Source organism: Cajanus cajan, chromosome 6 (assembly GCF_000230855.2).
Source record: "Cajanus cajan strain Asha chromosome 6, NIPB_CcT2T_4, whole genome shotgun sequence".
NCBI lineage: Eukaryota > Viridiplantae > Streptophyta > Magnoliopsida > Fabales > Fabaceae > Cajanus > Cajanus cajan.
This window is the reverse complement of record NC_138522.1, coordinates 48,108,886-48,126,868: the sequence shown is the minus strand read 5'-3', so window position 1 is coordinate 48,126,868 and position 17,983 is coordinate 48,108,886. Positions and strand designations below refer to the sequence as shown.

The window sequence follows — 17,983 nt, the reverse complement described above, 5'->3', positions numbered from 1 at the left end:
AACGAATGTGAGAATGTTGATGAATAGGATCTCCAACAGTTACCATGCCACCTCCCCCGCAACATTAGCATACTAGGAAAGTAGTTCCAACTAGTAGAAATGACATCCACATGAGCCAAAATATAAACTTTTGAATTCTTAGCTTGTGCTGCCATATCCCAAAACACATGCATTTCTGCTATACCAAAACACATCCAAAGATACTGCAAATATGTAGGACCAAGGACGACCATCAATCTTGTCATCATCTCGTAAGTTTGTAATAAGTCGTCATCCCACCCACACTTCATCATACACGCATGATTAGTTTCCCTAGCAAACTGCAAGCCTAGACACCTCAAGGCTTAAGTTTGCAAGATTGGAAATTTGTAAATGTGATTAATAGCATAAGAACTGAATATTTTTTTTGGTAAAGAATGAAACGTAAAACAGCAGACAAATCAAGACACAGAGTCTTTTCCTAACGGTAACAGGATGAAATCAGGAGGACTCCTCCAGAATACAATGGAACTCGTGTTCCGTACCCCCCAATTGGCAAGTGTATGGGCTACTGAATTTACATAAGAACTGAATATAAATACACATGCAATGCACAAGTACATTTTCTAATAAATAATGAAATTTCATTCAAACTCTTGAACAAAAAAGGAATTCTGTATTCATCAAAATTCAGTTTATTGTCAATATAGTGTACAAAAGAAATACATCAAAGCAATGGCGGAATTTGGATAAAAAATTTGGAGGTGCCAAATTAATTTTTTTATGTATAAATTAAATTTTTTACTAATTAAAAAAATAACAGAATTCCTCATTTTTTCTACTCAAAATAAACATGTAGAATAATGAAATCTAAATCATAAAAGACTATCATTAAATGCCAAAGGTTACCTGGAATAAAGCAAACCAAAGTAGTTGAAGTAAATTCCAAGATAAGTTGTACACTTGTCTCTTATGAGATCCAAAATAATATATTTAACATAGCCCAAACTACTTGTATTGTATAGTATCACTTGCACATGGCGTACCCAAAATTGTGCAATGCAAGTCAAGCAAAAAGAATCATCCAAAAGCCAATAATTACTTTTAGGTGGGCCAAAATTCAAGAGCAGTTGCATAAATTAAATATTGACATTATTATATACATATAAAATTTTAAATGCAAGCCTAACATAAAGTTGAAAATAATATAAACATAAGCAGAAGTTACCTTTAGTTAAAGTGCTGCTCTTCGCTCTTTCAATGACTTAAAATGATCAATAATTGAGTCAGAACTAAAACTTGTTGCAATATCCCTTTCAATATAAACGATCATACTATCTGCTAAAAAGTCAGCTTCCATCTTATTTCTCAACCTAGTCTTGATTATTTTCATTGCAGAAAAAGATCTTTCAGTTGTAGCTGTAGAAACTGGAAGAGTCATGATAAGACGAAGTAATCTATCAATCAAGTAGTAAACTTCTGACTTTTTTGTTGTTGCCAAACATGTACACAACTCTTGCATTGTTGATAAATTCTTCAAATTTGAATCTTGACGAGCATCAACAATGAAATGTTGAAGTTGGAAATGCAAATTAATTTTCTCCTGCTCACTGAAATCCATGGGATAATATTTGTCTACAAGAGTGCAAATGTCTTCAATATTGAAAGCTTTATAAGCATCCTTAGGAACCAATGTCATGCTTAGAGTTAATAACTCCATTGCCTGGTCATTAAATCTATAATTCAACTCCTGTAATTGCTTATCAATTGTAACAGAGAATATTTCAACTCTCAAATAATGTTCCACTGTAATATGATCTTTTTGGTGACGAGAGCGCCCTTGCCTTGCTACATAAGAAGCACTAAATTGAGGAACCTCAATATCATGTTTTTCACAAAAAAGATGTCACATTTTTTAATAACTTATCCCAACCTTCTTCTCTCAAGTTTTGGATAAGTGTTTTTGTAGAACGAACTAAATGCATAGCATTAACTACATCTTGAGATTGTTGTTGTAAAGCTTGACAAAGAACATCTGTTATCCCCATAATTTCTCTCATCAAATGCAAGATCAATATAAACTCAAATGAGGTCAAGCTTTTGTAAGCATTATCGGCATCCCCACGTTGAGAATAAGTAGATCCATCAACAATAATTTTTTCTAAAACAGAACAAGTTGCATCATACATATTTATCAAGCTACAAATAGAAGAGAAATGGGAGCTCTAACGAGTATCCCCAGCTCGTTTCAAAGTACAAATTTGATTTGCCCCTTTACCATTTTCAAGCTCATCAATCTCTAACAAATATGCAATTTCATCTAACATGGCAGCTTGTAACTCATCATGCCGCTTACTAGAAGAGCAAACAATATTCACAATAAAAGTCAATTTTGAAAAGAATTGATGAATTGGAATAACTTCTCTTGATGCAGCAACCAAGGCAAGTTGTAACCGATGAGCAAAATAATGAACATAATATGCATAAGGACAATCATTTAAGAATAATGTCTGTAATCCATTCCATTCTCCTCTCATATTACTAGCACCATCATACCCTTGACCACGAATATTAGAAACATTAAGATTATGTCGAGAAAGTAGAACACATAATTCATTCTTCAGAGTTAATGTCGTGGTGTCTTTAACATGCACAATATCAAAAAACCGCTCTTGTATAAAACCATTTTTATCAACAAATCTCAAAATAAGATCCATTTGTTCCTTTTTTGATTCATCGCGAGCTTTATCAACAATTATACAAAACTTAGAATCTCCAACTTCCTCACGAATATGATTTTTCACTTTACTAGAAAGAATATTCTATATCTCTATTTGAATTTTATAGGAAGTATATTTGGAATTATATGGAGCATTTTTCAACATAACTTTTGCAACCTCATCATTGTATGATGCAATTAGTTTTATCATCTGAAGAAAATTACCTTGGTTCCTTGATTCACTAGTTTCATCATGACCTCTAAAAACACAAGCTTGAAGTGATAAATAACGAACCGTATCAATTGAAGTCTTGAGACGCAAATGATTCTTCATAATCTGATCTAAGCTTTGCACATGAAAAACATTCCTAATATGACAATTTTGATTCAACAAGTCTTGACAAGCTCTCACTGCATTATTGTGTGGTGAGCAAGGATCCTTCCCAATGTGTTTAAGAAATGCACAATTCTTTCCATTATTAACTTTCCTCCAACTTTTAAAACCTGTAGAAAAAATAATCAACAAAGTTAAATCTTGTTGATGATAATCAACTCATTACCAATTAGAATTCAAATTCAATCACCTGTAGCAATGAAAACATCTGAACCAAGGCGTCCGCTTGGTTTACTAAAAAGATAGCAAGGCAAGCAATATGCAACATCTTTTGAAGGCGAATACTCTAACCATGAAGGAAATATGCTAAACCAAGTATATTGAAATCTCCTTGGATGATGTTCTTTACCAGACAAAGGATAATTTTCTAAATGCATTTGATATGGACCCCATTTTAGATAAGCCCTTCGTACCTCATCCGTTTGATTTGATGGGTATTGCCAAATTTGAGGGCGTTTCCCCGGATCACGTTCCAAAGAATTTTCAAATTCATTATATGTCACTCTAGGAACCTTTGAGAGTTGTTTATCATTTTCTTCGATTCTTGGGAAACTTCTCAAGTTCACTTGACGTAGAAGTTACATTTTTTTCATCTATATCATAAGTCTTCCTCTTGAAAAAAGAATCAATTCTTTTACTCTTTATCATAATTTTTCTAATATATATTTATCACCTTTCACCTATATAAAAAAGGAAAAAATTATCTTCACAATTATCACAATGCAAAACATACAAAAACTCATACCAATATACTACTATAATTAAATACAACACTATATATTCCTCAAGCTAGCTATGCAAAACTTTGAGCAAATTCAATTTTCTAAAATTCTTAATAAACACATGAACAAACTATTAGTTTACTTCAACAAAAGTTTTTAACATTTTCAACAAGTAATTCATTATTCATATAAGTAGGCAAAACTACTAGTTTGATTCACTGAAATCTATTTGATTCGCGACGTGAAACTTATTTAAGAAGCTGGAATGTTTTTTATTTTTATTATAATTAATAATATAATATTAAAAAATATATAAATATATATAAAAATAAATAAATATATAAAAATGAAAAAGAATAAAAGAGAAACTCTAACAAGTAACAAAGACAAATAATAAATTACCAAGAAATGAAAGAAGAACCAGAAAGAAATGAAACAAGAAATTAAAAAACAGTGCATGATTGAGTCTGAATTATAGAGATAGAGAAAAATGAAAAGATATGTGATGACAACTAACGGAAGACAAGGCATTGGTATGTATAGAGGCGGAACTTTGAAGGGACCGAAACTTTTATATAGGTGAAAGGTGATAAATATATATTAGAAAAATTATGATAAAGAGTAAAAGAATTGATTCTTTTTTCAAGAGGAAGACTTATGATATAGATGAAAAAAATGTAACTTCTACGTCAAGTGAACTTGAGAAGTTTCCCAAGAATCGAAGAAAATGATAAACAACTCTCAAAGGTTCCTAGAGTGACATATAATGAATTTGAAAATTCTTTGGAACGTGATCCGGGGAAACGCCCTCAAATTTGGCAATACCCATCAAATCAAACGGATGAGGTACGAAGGGCTTATCTAAAATGGGGTCCATATCAAATGCATTTAGAAAATTATCCTTTGTCTGGTAAAGAACATCATCCAAGGAGATTTCAATATACTTGGTTTAGCATATTTCCTTCATGGTTAGAGTAATCGCCTTCAAAAGATGCTGCATATTGCTTGCCTCGCTATCTTTTTAGTAAACCAAGCGGACGCCTTGGTTCAGATGTTTTCATTGCTACAGGTGATTGAATTTGAATTCTAATTGGTAATGAGTTGATTATCATCAACAAGATTTAACTTTGTTGATTATTTTTTCTACAGGTTTTAAAAGTTGGAGGAAAGTTAATAATGGAAAGAATTGTGCATTTCTTAAACACATTGGGAAGGATCCTTGCTCACCACACAATAATGCAGTGAGAGCTTGTCAAGACTTGTTGAATCAAAATTGTCATATTAGGAATGTTTTTCATGTGCAAAGCTTAGATCAGATTATGAAGAATCATTTGCGTCTCAAGACTTCAATTGATACGGTTCGTTATTTATAACTTCAAGCTTGTGTTTTTAGAGGTCATGATGAAACTAGTGAATCAAGGAACCAAGGTAATTTTCTTCAGATGATAAAACTAATTGCATCATACAATGATGAGGTTGCAAAAGTTGTGTTGAAAAATGCTCCATATAATTCCAAATATACTTCCCATAAAATTCAAAAAGAGATATTGAATATTCTTTCTAGTAAAGTGAAAAATCATATTCGTGAGGAAGTTGGAGATTCTAAGTTTTGTATAATTGTTGATAAAGCTCGCGATGAATCAAAAAAGGAACAAATGGCTCTTATTTTGAGATTTGTTGATAAAAATGGTTTTATACAAGAGCGGTTTTTTGATATTGTGCATGTTAAAGACACCACGACATTAACTCTGAAGAATGAATTATGTGTTCTACTTTCTCGACATAATCTTAATGTTTCTAATATTCGTGGTCAAGGGTATGATGGTGTTAGTAATATGAGAGGAGAATGGAATGGATTACAGACATTATTCTTAAATGATTGTCCTTATGCATATTATGTTCATTATTTTACTCATCGGTTACAACTTGCCTTGGTTGCTGCATCAAGAGAAGTTATTCCAATTCATCAATTCTTTTCAAAATTGACTTTTATTGTGAATATTGTTTGCTCTTCTAGTAAGCGGCATGATGAGTTACAAGCTGCCATGTGTGACAGCCTCTACCCCATTATTAATATACAACAAATGTAACAATAAAATATTTCTTTTCTTCTTTTTGGGTAAGTAAAATCTTTCATAGTTGACAAATATTTCAAATATCACAAGGTAGAAGATTCACATTCGTAACTCATAAATCATAACTCCAGTGTAGAAATTATAAAAGAAAAGAAGTTAAGATTTTCAATACAATTTAGTGAAAAACAAGAAATCATATATATACAAATAATAATAAAGGAAATATAAATTAACTCCAGTAAAGGTGGCAGTGCCTCCTAGTTAGGGATTAATTTATACTCTCAAATCATATAATAATAAAATAGTATGACAAAGATGTACATTTTAGTCTTTTCTCAAGAACGTTCAAAATTACAAAGGAAGAGAAAATTAAAGTTTTTAAAATAATAACATCCCAAAAACAAGCCTAGCTATGCCCGATGTCACATCCTATCAGAGCATGCCCAACTGAAGCCTTAAGCCTCATCACCAACATCCTCATGATGTTGTTCACCTGCAACATAATTTAAACATATACAAAAACAATAAGGGAGTGAGAAACATCTCACTCAGTTTTAGGTGAAGAAATAAAGGTTAGATAGCACCCACACACAACAAATATAAGTCACATATAAACAATACACATACATCATCAATATCACATATATATTCATTTATCATGCAATGATGTCATGATCTTGACTTATAAATGCATGCATGTGGCGCCATAAGGAAGTTTCACATATCATCACTGGTGACCCTAAGGCACACCTGGTTACATCACTGGTGACCCAAAGGTACACCTGGTTACATCACTGGTGACCCGAAGGTACACCTGGTTAGCAAGTTACATCGCTGGTGACCCAAAGGTACACCTCGTTAGCAAGTTACATCACTGGTGACCCCAAGGTACACCTCGTTAGCAAGTTACATCACTGGTGTCCCTAAGGTACACCTTGTTAGCAAGTTACATCACTGGTGTGCGGCCTCAGCGGCACACCTGGAATAATATATGCATATGATGCTTGTCATACATTCATTATTTCATTAACTCAACATTTAGCTTGTTACATAATTCCATTTAGTACATCATGTCCTCATTTGTTATAGTCTCATAATCATATTTGTCTCAATAGTTCATTCTTAGGTCTCATGTCATTTGTCCATATTTCACAACGACAAGGGATTGAGATTACATAATTATTTATTATTTCCAACAAGGAATAAAGTAGAGTAACAGAAAATAAGACAGCACAACGGCAAGGGATTGGGGGCCAATCCGACAAACAAACTATCCAACAATTATCCCCATACCCCTGAGCGAGGTTCTCACTCCCCCCTTACCTGGATAAGCAGGAGCTGGAACTTGGGCAGGTCCTCCTCTTCTGGATTCTCTCTTTCTTCCCTTTCTTTCTTTCTTTCTTTCTTTCTCTCTCTCTCTCTCTCCTCTTTCTCTCTCTCCTCTTTCTCTCTCTAAGATTTCACCTTCTCACTCAGTATATAATTTTTCACCCCTCAGCCTCCTATTTATAGGCAAACTGGTGTACCCGGAACGGCCCGTATTGAATTCGGAACGGCCCGTTCCGGATCCTTCGAATTTGCGCAAATTTCTCAACTGGAACGGCCCGTTCCAAAATCGGAACGACCCGTTCCCAAAAAACAGAACGGCCCGTTCCAAAATCAGAACGGCCCGTTCTCCCTCTGGAACGGCCCGTTCTCCTTGTTGGAACAGCCCGTTCTGGGCCCGTTCCCAACCTAAAATTTTAGCTTATTTTTAATGCTCAGAACGACCCGTTCCACTTTCGGAACAGCCCATTCCGAGTTACTCAAATGCCCCTAATACCTTTATAAAATTACGAAAATGTCCTCAATAATTACAGAAATGCCATTACTAATTAAAATATCCTTTTAAAGAAATTGGGGTGTCACCATGTTAGATGAAATTGCATATTTGTTAGAGATTGATGAGCTTGAAAATGGTAAAGGGGCAAATCAAATTTGTACTTTGAAACGAGCTGGGGATACTCGTTAGAGCTCCCATTTCTCTTCTATTTGTAGCTTGATAAATATGTATGATGCAACTTGTTCTGTTTTAGAAAAAATTATTGTTGATGGATCTACTTATTCTCAACGTGGGGATGCCGATAATGCTTACAAAAGCTTGACCTCATTTGAGTTTATATTGATCTTGCATTTGATGAGAGAAATTATGGGGATAACAGATGTTCTTTGTCAAGCTTTACAACAACAATCTCAAGATGTAGTTAATGCTATGCATTTAGTTCGTTCTACAAAAACACTTATCCAAAACTTGAGAGAAGAAGGTTGGGATAAGTTATTAAAAAATGTGACATCTTTTTGTGAAAAACATGATATTGAGGTTCCTCAATTTAGTGCTTCTTATGTAGCAAGGCAAGGGCTCTCTCGTCACCAAAAAGATCATATTACAGTGGAACATTATTTGAGAGTTGAAATATTCTTTGTTACAATTGATAAGCAATTACAGGAGTTGAATTATAGATTTAATGACCAGGCAATGGAGTTATTAACTCTAAGCATGACATTGGTTCCTAAGGATGCTTATAAAGCTTTCAATATTGAAGACATTTGCACTCTTGTAGACAAATATTATCCCATGGATTTCAGTGCAGGAGAAAATTAATTTGCATTTCCAACTTCAACATTTCATTGTTGATGCTCGTCAAGATTCAAATTTGAAGAATTTATCAACAATGCAAGAGTTGTGTACATGTTTGGCAACAACAAAAAAGTCAGAAGTTTACTACTTGATTGATAGATTACTTCGTCTTATCATGACTCTTCCAGTTTCTACAGCTACAACTAAAAGATCTTTTTCTGCAATGAAAATAATCAAGACTAGGTTGAGAAATAAGATGGAAGCTGACTTTTTAGCAGATAGTATGATCGTTTATATTGAAAAGGATATTGCAACAAGTTTTAGTTCTGACTCAATTATTGAACATTTTAAGTCATTGAAAGAGCGAAGAGCAGCACTTTAACTAAAGGTAACTTCTGCTTATGTTTATATTATTTTAAACTTTATGTTAGGCTTGCATTTAAAATTTTATATGTATATAATAATGTCAATATTTAATTTATGCAACTGCTCTTGAATTTTGGCCCACCTAAAAGTAATTATTGGCTTTTGGATGATTCTTTTTGCTTGACTTGCATTGCACAATTTTGGGTACGCCGTGTGCAAGTGATACTATACAATACAAGTAGCTTGGGCTATGTTAAATATATTATTTTGGATCTCATAAGAGACAAGTGTACAACTTATCTTGGAATTTACTTCAACTACTTTGATTTGCTTTATTCCAGGTAACCTTTGGCATTTAATGATAGTCTTTTATGATTTAGATTTCATTATTCTACATGTTTATTTTGAGTAGAAAAAATGAGGAATTCTGTTATTTTCTTAATTAGTAAAAAATTTAATTTATACATAAAAAAATTAATTTGACACCTCCAAATTTTTTATCCAAGTTCCGCCATTAGGTATGTAGCATTTGCTATAGAAGAAACAGAGACTCTAGAGAATGGAAAACTCCAACGAATGATAAGTGACACAAAACAGTTATAAATATAGAGAGAAGGGCTAGAGACAGTGATTCACTACTTGTTAATTTGGTTGCGTGAGCCATGTCGTCTTAAAGGATAAAGTGAGCTCGCCTGGTATTTTAAGAATAACGTGGGCTAGCCTTGTACAAATGTTTCAAAATTATATAAATTCCATTCATTTTTATATCTTATTATTTAATTTTTTTTAAAAATAAACTAATTATATTTTGCAAAATTATATTTTAAAGATTTATTTTCATCTTTTAATTTTATCCTAAATATATTTGCAGATATTAAAAACATTTAAATTACAAAATATAAAAAGACCTAATTAGCATTTTTTATCTTTAGAAACCTAATTGAATAATCCTTAAAAGTTCATAAACAAAAATACAAAATGATTTATTAAGCCCATTAAAAAATATATAATCTTTCTTTATATATATAAAAAATTAGAAAAGATATTTTTAAGGGAAGTGTTTTTAGAGAATATTTTTTAAACAAATGATGTTTTTAATTTTTTTTTCAAGGAAAGCATTTTAGTGATTTTTTTGAAAAATTTTCATTTCTTCCAAAAAAAATTTTAATCTCTATTATTTATAAGTATCGGCTCAAAATAATTGTGTGTTTTTTAATATAAGACTCAATTCATATTGTTTGTTTCTCCATTATTTTTAGACTAAAGAATATTATCTAAATTTGAGAAAACACATTAATTATAAATTTTTAAAGAGCATAAACTCTAATTGATTAAAAAGATTGAGTATTAATTAGGAAAAAAATAGTATAAAAAGGATAAATATTAATGGTAGTTAAAGGGTAATTTTACAAAAAAAAAACATATATAAAAAGGATAAATTTATTTTTATCAACTAATTTAATTACTTTTTTAATCTGGGTGAATTAGATAATTAACACTTATATATACCTCCTAAGATACACTTACGTAATAGACATTTATTCCAAACAAATTCATGTGTTTATTTGTAATCGAGATTAGATAAATATTTAAGAGTGATATCTAACATAAATGTAACAAGATTTTCAACTCAGATTCTCATTTACACATACATACATACATACACACACATAAGGGTGGGTATATGAACTCGGGTCCGCAGACCGGTCTGTAAACCTACAGACTTCGCGGATAACGGATCCATTTTTCAAATCCGTATGACTATGTTTAATTTTGAGTCCGGTTTGTGAAGTTTGCGGATTTGGCAAATTTTATCCGCATGCACACAGGCTAGTCCGCGGACTTCACTAATTAATATTTTTAAATATTACAATTTTAATATTAAGTTATGTATTTAATTTTTTAAATTATTATAATATTAAAATTATGTTTAGTTGGTATGTATTTGTCATTTGAATTATTTTTATGACATTTTGATGCTTTTATTATTGAGAGTTTAGTATTATTATTTAAATATTTGTAATTATTTTGATCCTAATATTTTAATATTTATTATTTTAAATTATTTTAACTTGATAAATTTTAGTATGATAAAATTTAGCTTATAGATAAAAAAACATTTTTTTCTTCTAATTTTATGAATTCTTATTTTTTTAAAAATTATTTTTTTGAACCCATTATTTAGGCCCGCGAACCGGTCCGTTATCCGCGAATTTTGGCAGGCCAGATACGGACTTAAAAAATAAGTCCATTTATTTTACGGACCGGACTTATCCGACCCGCATAAAACGCGGGTTTTACGGACTGGTCCGTATACCCACCCCTACACACACACACACACACACACACACTATATATATATATATATATATATATATATATATATATATATATTGTGTAAATAATAAGCATTAAAAATAAGTATCACATGTGGCCTATAAAATAAACGAAAGAAATAAATAAGCATACCAATAGAGTTGTCTAATCCGGTTCATCCATAATACATACATCAAACCTCACCAGCAAGAATAAGACTACAAACAAGTAGTTACGACAACTTTGATCATATAAGACCAAATCTTGGAGCCTACAACCATAAGATATTGAGAAAAAAAAAGAAAAGGAGAGATTAGTTAGTCATAGCAAGTAATTCATACAATAACTAATTGCAATCACCCCATAATAGCAACCATGTATTTGTGAAATCAGAGTCCAGGAAAATCATTAAATGTTCTTAATATACATACATAATAGACAAAAATTGGCAGACCCGCATATAATACACACATAATACATATCAAAGACAGGGACAACTAATAAAAATGAACACACATAACAAATATAGACACAAACCAACAAAGTCACGACACACTCACATAGAACAAGTGAGATATACAAAAATAAACACACATAGACAGACACAAATACAAACACATCCAAAAATAGAGACAAAAATAAAGCACACATACACAAATAAAGACAAACGCATAGACAAAGATAAATCACAAAAAGACACAAACATGACATAGACACATATCACTTGCAAAGAGACACATAAAGCATACATACAAACACAAATACAAGTAATGAACAATTTAAGGAGGGTGTATTGGTTTAAAATTTCATAGGATTTTAAAAGACTTTTTTTGAGTAAAAAAGTCTATTGATATTTGATCAGGATTTTATATCACTTAAAAACAATCCAGTGATATTCAATCGAGATTTTCAAGATTTTTTAAAGAATTCATTAAAATCCATTGGTATTCATTTGAGACTTTTTACAACTTAAAAAAAAAATCCATTGATATTCAAAAATATAAATATTTTAAAAGATTGTTGTATTAGAGGAATTTTGAAAGATTTTTTAATGGTATCTATAAATACCAAATGAAAATCCTTCAAACTCTTCTACAATCCATGAAAATCGCAAGACAAAAAAAAAAATACATACCATAGTATAATTTTTTTTCACAAAAAAATAGCAATTTAAAAATCATGTAATAGAAAAATTACTAAGACTAACTGTTACTATAATCTTAAGAAAGTTAATACATTAAAAAGGATTAAATATGTTTTTGGCCCTCAAATTTAGGATAAATTCGTTTTTTGTCCCTCCAATTTAAAATTATTATTTTCAATCTATGTAATTTCAAAAAAAATCTTATTTTAATTCAAATTTTGTTAAGAAAATTATCATTGCATAAAATTTACCTATTTGTGTTCCTGTTAGTGAAAACAACACACTAAATCTGGTTGATTGCATAATTATTTTAATTAATCACTTTCAAATATAATATTAGTGTCCTGAAGGACTAAAACAAATTTTTTGAAAATTACAAGAACCTAAAACAATTTTAAATTTGAAAGACTAAAAACCATGGTAGTTGAATCGAGATACAAATAATGTATCAGAAAGCTTATTTTTTGAATCGTGAATCGAATCATATCGTGAATCGTAAGATTCATGATCAATAAAAACATAGTGTATATATATGCATACAAGATATATAAAAGCACTCTAAGCACATTTTAACATAAAGAAACAGAAAAAATGAAGTCATACATAAATATATAGTAACATATAAACTTCAATACAAACAAAGATACAATTATACAAATAATAACAGTCTCAAAACCAAAAGAAATGACTGCACAGTTCAACAACAAAGCCTCCAAAAAACCATTTTGTTGTTGCTAAATATATGCATATACCAGGGACTGTTTGCTACTCTAATTCAGCAATATAGCCTGTCGCCACCGGCCCAAACGGGCCTCGGCGGTCGCGAAGACGGTCGAGCTCGCTTTTATTTTAGTTTTGAAAATGTATTGGATTATTAGAACGACTTGTTCTCAAACTGAGACCTTGTCGATCTTATCCAATTTATTTATTAAATGTCTCACCAATCCATGTTAATCCCAAGCGGGACCCTCCATGGATTAGTGGTTTTCGTAGTAAAAGGGTTCGTGGAGTCGCCACCAATGTTTTACTCAAAACATTGGAAAAAGGGATAAGGCAATTGATTTTATAAATCAACTTCGGCCATTACAACCAGAGTTGGGTAAGGGAGTCGGTTACGTGTGGGGAAGGTGTTAGCACCCCACAACGCCCCTTTCGGGTTCCCTATGACAGATTATTTCTAAAAATAATAGTACAAAATTACTAAATTACCCCTATTTATTCTAAGCAATTATAAATTAACTATCTACATGATGACAGTTTAATATGCACACAGAAAGCAATAAAAGAAGGGATTTTTAGAAAAGAAACCTCTTGAAGCGTGCTTTTTATATATCAAGTAAAACTGGGAAGCTTTTTGGCGTTCCCTCGCTCTACAAGCCCGCTCACTCCTTCCTAAAAAATAATTTTTGACTTGGAAATCCGATGGATTTCCCTTCGACTTAGTTCGAGACTCAAGCAAAATGCTCAGAACTCAAAAACTTCGTCGGATCAACTCTCCGAGTGATTTCTAGGCAGAGCACTGCTCAAAAAAACCCAGAATACTCAAGAAGAGGGTTAAAATTGTGTGTAAAAGTGTCCTATGACGTCAAAATGACGCCATATTTATAGGGAACAGGCGCAATACGGGCTATGGAATCAATACGGCCGTATTGAAATTTTTGAACTTCAATACGGCCGTATTGAGTTCAATACGGCCGTATTGAAATTCAGAAATTTCAATGCGCCCGTATTGAGTTCACTGCGGCTGTATTGAAGCTTCAATACGGCCGTACTGAAGGCCGTATTGATTTCAGTACGGCCGTATTGAAGTTTCAGAAACTTTAATACGCCGTATTGAGTTCACTGCGGCCGTGTTGAAGCTTTAATACGGCCGTATTAAGTTTAGTACGACCGTATTGGGCTTCATTCCCTCCACTTCCTTATTTTAAGCTACTCTAAGACCTCTAAACCTACAGATAGCCATCCTATGGTCTTCTAGGAGTCCTTCTGGCTGACTTTCCTTCGATCTTTGAGGGTCTTCGAGTTTTATTTCCGACCCGGACAATTTTAGGGGTCTACAGCTGCCCCCCTTTACTTAGTCAAACGGCCTTTTGGTGTACCGATTGACAAGTAAAGGAGTTGACCCAATTGTCCGGGTAATATGCCAACCTTCTGACTTGTAGCGTCTTCCGGTGGAAAATTGTTGAGTAGCCTCTCCAGGTTGTTGCATACCTCGGTATTTCTGACAACCTCGGTAGCTGAGTTTTACCCTCTCCAGGGTCAACTTCACTCGACGCCCGAGCTGGAAGTTGAACATCGACGTGTCTCTGACGACGCTGATGGTTGAGTACCGCCTCTCTAGGCCTAGCCTCACTCGACGCCCGAGCCGGAAGCTAGACACCAGTGTTTTAACATCACTGATGATTGAGTATTGCCTCTCCAGGCCCAACCTCACTCGCCGCCCGAGCTGGAAGTTGGACACCAACGCACCTCTGATGACGCTGATGGTTGAGTACCGTCTCTCCAGACCTAGCTTCACTCGACGCCCGAGCCGGAAGCTAGACACCAGTGTGTTAACATCACCCTGATGATTGAGTACCGCCTCTCCAGGCTCTGCCGCTTAACATTTGGCAGTTGAGTTTGCCCTCTCCAGGGTCTGCGTCTTAACATCGGCAGGTGAGTTTACCCTCTCCAGGGACTGCGTCTTAACATCGGCAGCTGAGTTTGCCCTCTCCAGGGACTGCGTCCGTGTCTTCTGATCACTTCGGCAATGCGAGTTTACCCTCTCCAGGGATTTGAGATGATTTTTGTCTCCACAGTCCACTATGCTGCTTCGACAGTTTTTTCTGATTTTGTGCCGCTGAGGGCTGGATAACGCAGGGATCCGTCTAGGGGATGTGCAGTCATTCATAGGTTCCTGTGCCCCAACTTGCATTGCATTGTTGGTACCCATGGGGAATTTCTGAATCCTTGGGGTGTGGACACAGATGCTCTCTCTTTGAGTTGAGCGATGCCTTATGTTTGGCTGACGTCCTTTGACGTTGGTGGAGTATCCCGGTTGTCCTTATTCGGGTGACTCTTTTCAATTTTCTGATTTTGTAGCCTCTGTGTAGGCTATTATCCACTGGGGAATTCTGTCATTCATTTCTTGACTGGCCTCTTCTGTTAGGCAGATAATCTTGATGTTCGGTGCTTGGCTGGATGCCGCATTCCGCTTGGGGAATATTTATTGAGATTTTTTATTTTTTTCTCCTTTTGTAGGGATGCCTCTTGAGTAGGCGATTGGGGATTTGGGGATCTTGTGTATCCCAAAGTATTATTTAGGAAGCCTCTGCAGGCTTAGTCTCACTCAACGTTTGAGTCGGAGAGTTATCTTCCACTGAAGAAGTTTTAAAGTCCTTTGACTTGAATATACTGCTTGGATGATCATACTTCCATTGGAGATTTTGACGATCTTGCTTGATAGCTCTTGCTGGGGATTTTGAATCCAAGAGCATGAGTTGAGGTTCCCTCTGGGGAGTATTATTTCTGCGAGCCTCTCCAGGCTCAGTTATTCTGTGCAATCTGTTTGTTGGATTTTCTATATCCTTGCCTTTTTTCATTTTCGGCTTTTTCTGTATTTTGCCTTTTCTTCTGATTTGGCTTTTTCTGTACAGAATTTAAATTGCTAGAGAATTTAAAATCAAACAGTGGAAATTTTCATAAAATAGAAAATAAGTTTGTACGAGAGAAATCAAAAGAAATCAAAAGATGGGACACAGCCCAAACAAACTAAATACATAAAAATTAAAGGAAGCAATCCGGTCTTCACTCATCGGCCGGCGGATCCTGAGGAGGAGTGGGGTAGTGGCTATGGAGCCAGACTGAGAGGTTGTCGAAACCCTGCACCAAGCTGTCTAGTCGAGTATCGGTACTCTGCTGCCATGTACCGACACTATGCTGAAAAGCATCGAATCACGTGTCGATGCTCTGCTGAAAAGCATCGAATCGCGTGTCAATGCTTTGCTGCAGTGTGTCGAAGCGGGCGTCAAAGTATCCCCTGTCCGACCGTGATGTGCTAGCCTCTGGCTGCGGGGCGTCGCCTCCCTCAAAGTCGAGGTTGTTGAGGAGGTCGTCGAAGGTCTCGAGGCCATCTACTCGCACAAACCCCCCTCCTGGCGATCTAGCGATGATCTTCATGTTAATCAGGGTGGAGGCACCAATCAGCTTCGGCGCCAATGCCCCTGCTCTGCACCATCGGGACATCCCCATGTCTCCGCCAGCTGTGAGAGGAGTGGGGCAACCAAGATGTACCCCTGTCTGGACTCTCCTCCCTCTCGTACCCCAAGCTTCTTCACGTGCTCGAGGAAGAAATATCCAGGATTGGCCTTCCGGCCGGTGGCCATGCAATATAAGGCCAGCAGATCCGGCCGTGTAATCGACTCCGGACTCTTGGACCTGCCATGAATAGTACTGGTGAGGATCTTGTGACAGATCCTAAGAGCAGTCGGGAGCCGGGAGCCCTTCACCCCTGAATGATAATCCCGTCGGCCAGTGAGCAAACTCCACATCTCAACCGGAGTCCACTGATCAGGCCACTCGCATATGGCATCTCGGAATGCCAGCTGATCAGTGCGGCTGAAAAACCCTGCCTGGACGTTGAACTCGTCCAACGTCAGCGAGCGGTATCCTTCATTCATCCAAAAATCCACCGCGCAAACATCCTCCCCATAGCTGTTAGTCGACTCCGTAACGCCGACTGTAGCCAAGAACTCCTTCGTGGCCGTCAAATATAGTTGGGATGGTGGATTAAGGACAAATCCCCATCCTATGGCGTCGAAGTAGCTCCTGACATCATTCTCCAAGCCCACTGCTCGGAGAAGCTCAAAGTCGAGCACCCTTGACGGCTCGATGGTGAACGTCTCTATAAGCTGTAGCCGGTCCCGGTGTCGATCTGTCATTACACGTCTGGCCGGGGCTCTCTGCCTTTTGCGAGAAGATTCTGCCATTTCTGATAATCTTTGTAGGAATGCACTCACAAGCAAGGAATGTGGAGAATGAAGAAAGGTATGCAAAATGAGGGAGGGGAGGTCTTATTTATAGGCAAAATTCCGCCAATACGGCCCGTATTGGATTCAATACGGCCGTATTGGCCTTTCCATTGATGCACAAAGTTTACAATCAATATGGACCGTATTGGATTCAATACGACCGTATTGGGGTTCAGTACGGGCGTACTGGATTTTAATACGCCCGTATTGGAGATATTTGAATAATCTAAGTGGAAACATGGAGATATAGTGGTCAATAGGAAGGTTGACACATCTTCTAAAGGAAGGGAGAATCATTTGGTTGATAACACCAAAAATCAAATACGCATCGTTCCTCGGTTACAGAAATCGGCAAAGCACAGTCTGTCTGGAGGAATGGCAAGATCCAAACAAAGAACGCATCGATTAATTCTTTTGAAAAACTGAATCAAATAGAATTAGGTGCATCTCATTTGCATACATGCATACAGATGATAGGTGTACTAGAAGATCACTTATTCTTTGTTTATATTTAAAAAAAAAAAAAAAAAAAAAATCAAATCAAAAATCAAAAATCAAAAATCAAAAATCAGAAAAATCCAATACGCCCGTATTGGTATTAATACGGTCGTATTGGAGTTAACGTTAAGTACAACGTTTCAA

At 35.0% G+C, this 17,983-nt stretch overlaps 3 protein-coding genes across 3 annotated transcripts; 1 reads left to right on the top strand and 2 right to left on the bottom strand.

Moving 5' to 3' along the window:
- Positions 1-1,213: 1,213 nt before the first annotated feature.
- On the bottom strand, positions 1,214-2,696 carry LOC145958732 (uncharacterized). The gene is made up of 3 exons (XM_083076252.1): positions 2,258-2,696; positions 1,913-2,140; positions 1,214-1,827 (listed from the first exon to the last, which is right to left on the bottom strand). The coding sequence occupies exons 1-3, from the start codon at positions 2,694-2,696 to the stop codon at positions 1,214-1,216; spliced, it is 1,281 nt and encodes a 426-aa protein (XP_082932378.1).
- Positions 2,697-5,256: 2,560 nt separating this feature from the next.
- On the top strand, positions 5,257-8,888 carry LOC145958731 (uncharacterized). Its single transcript, XM_083076251.1, has 4 exons — positions 5,257-5,861; positions 7,783-7,847; positions 7,965-8,401; positions 8,490-8,888. The coding sequence occupies exons 1-4, from the start codon at positions 5,257-5,259 to the stop codon at positions 8,886-8,888; spliced, it is 1,506 nt and encodes a 501-aa protein (XP_082932377.1).
- On the bottom strand, positions 6,124-17,829 carry LOC145959115 (uncharacterized). Its single transcript, XM_083077360.1, has 2 exons — positions 11,342-17,829; positions 6,124-6,382 (listed from the first exon to the last, which is right to left on the bottom strand). The coding sequence occupies exon 1, from the start codon at positions 17,297-17,299 to the stop codon at positions 16,514-16,516; it is 786 nt and encodes a 261-aa protein (XP_082933486.1). The 5' UTR covers positions 17,300-17,829; the 3' UTR covers positions 6,124-6,382; positions 11,342-16,513.
- Between the last annotated feature and the right edge of the window lie 154 nt (positions 17,830-17,983).

What these genes read in the sequence shown, in the direction of transcription:
- LOC145958732 (XM_083076252.1), bottom strand. Translation starts at nt 2,696, where the DNA reads ATGGATCTTATTTTGAGATTTGTTGATAAAAATGGTTTTATACAAGAG. An exon ending in GATTGATGAGCTTGAAAATG is followed by an intron (nt 2,141 to 2,257) that starts GTAAAGGGGCAA and finishes GTTCTGTTTTAG; the next exon opens with AAAAAATTATTGTTGATGGA. An exon ending in CCAAAACTTGAGAGAAGAAG is followed by an intron (nt 1,828 to 1,912) that starts GTTGGGATAAGT and finishes CTTCTTATGTAG; the next exon opens with CAAGGCAAGGGCGCTCTCGT.
- LOC145958731 (XM_083076251.1), top strand. Translation starts at nt 5,257, where the DNA reads ATGATAAAACTAATTGCATCATACAATGATGAGGTTGCAAAAGTTGTG. An exon ending in GATGAGTTACAAGCTGCCAT is followed by an intron (nt 5,862 to 7,782) that starts GTGTGACAGCCT and finishes ATCCTTTTAAAG; the next exon opens with AAATTGGGGTGTCACCATGT. An exon ending in ATTATAGATTTAATGACCAG is followed by an intron (nt 8,402 to 8,489) that starts GCAATGGAGTTA and finishes GCACTCTTGTAG; the next exon opens with ACAAATATTATCCCATGGAT.
- LOC145959115 (XM_083077360.1), bottom strand. Translation starts at nt 17,299, where the DNA reads ATGGCAGAATCTTCTCGCAAAAGGCAGAGAGCCCCGGCCAGACGTGTA.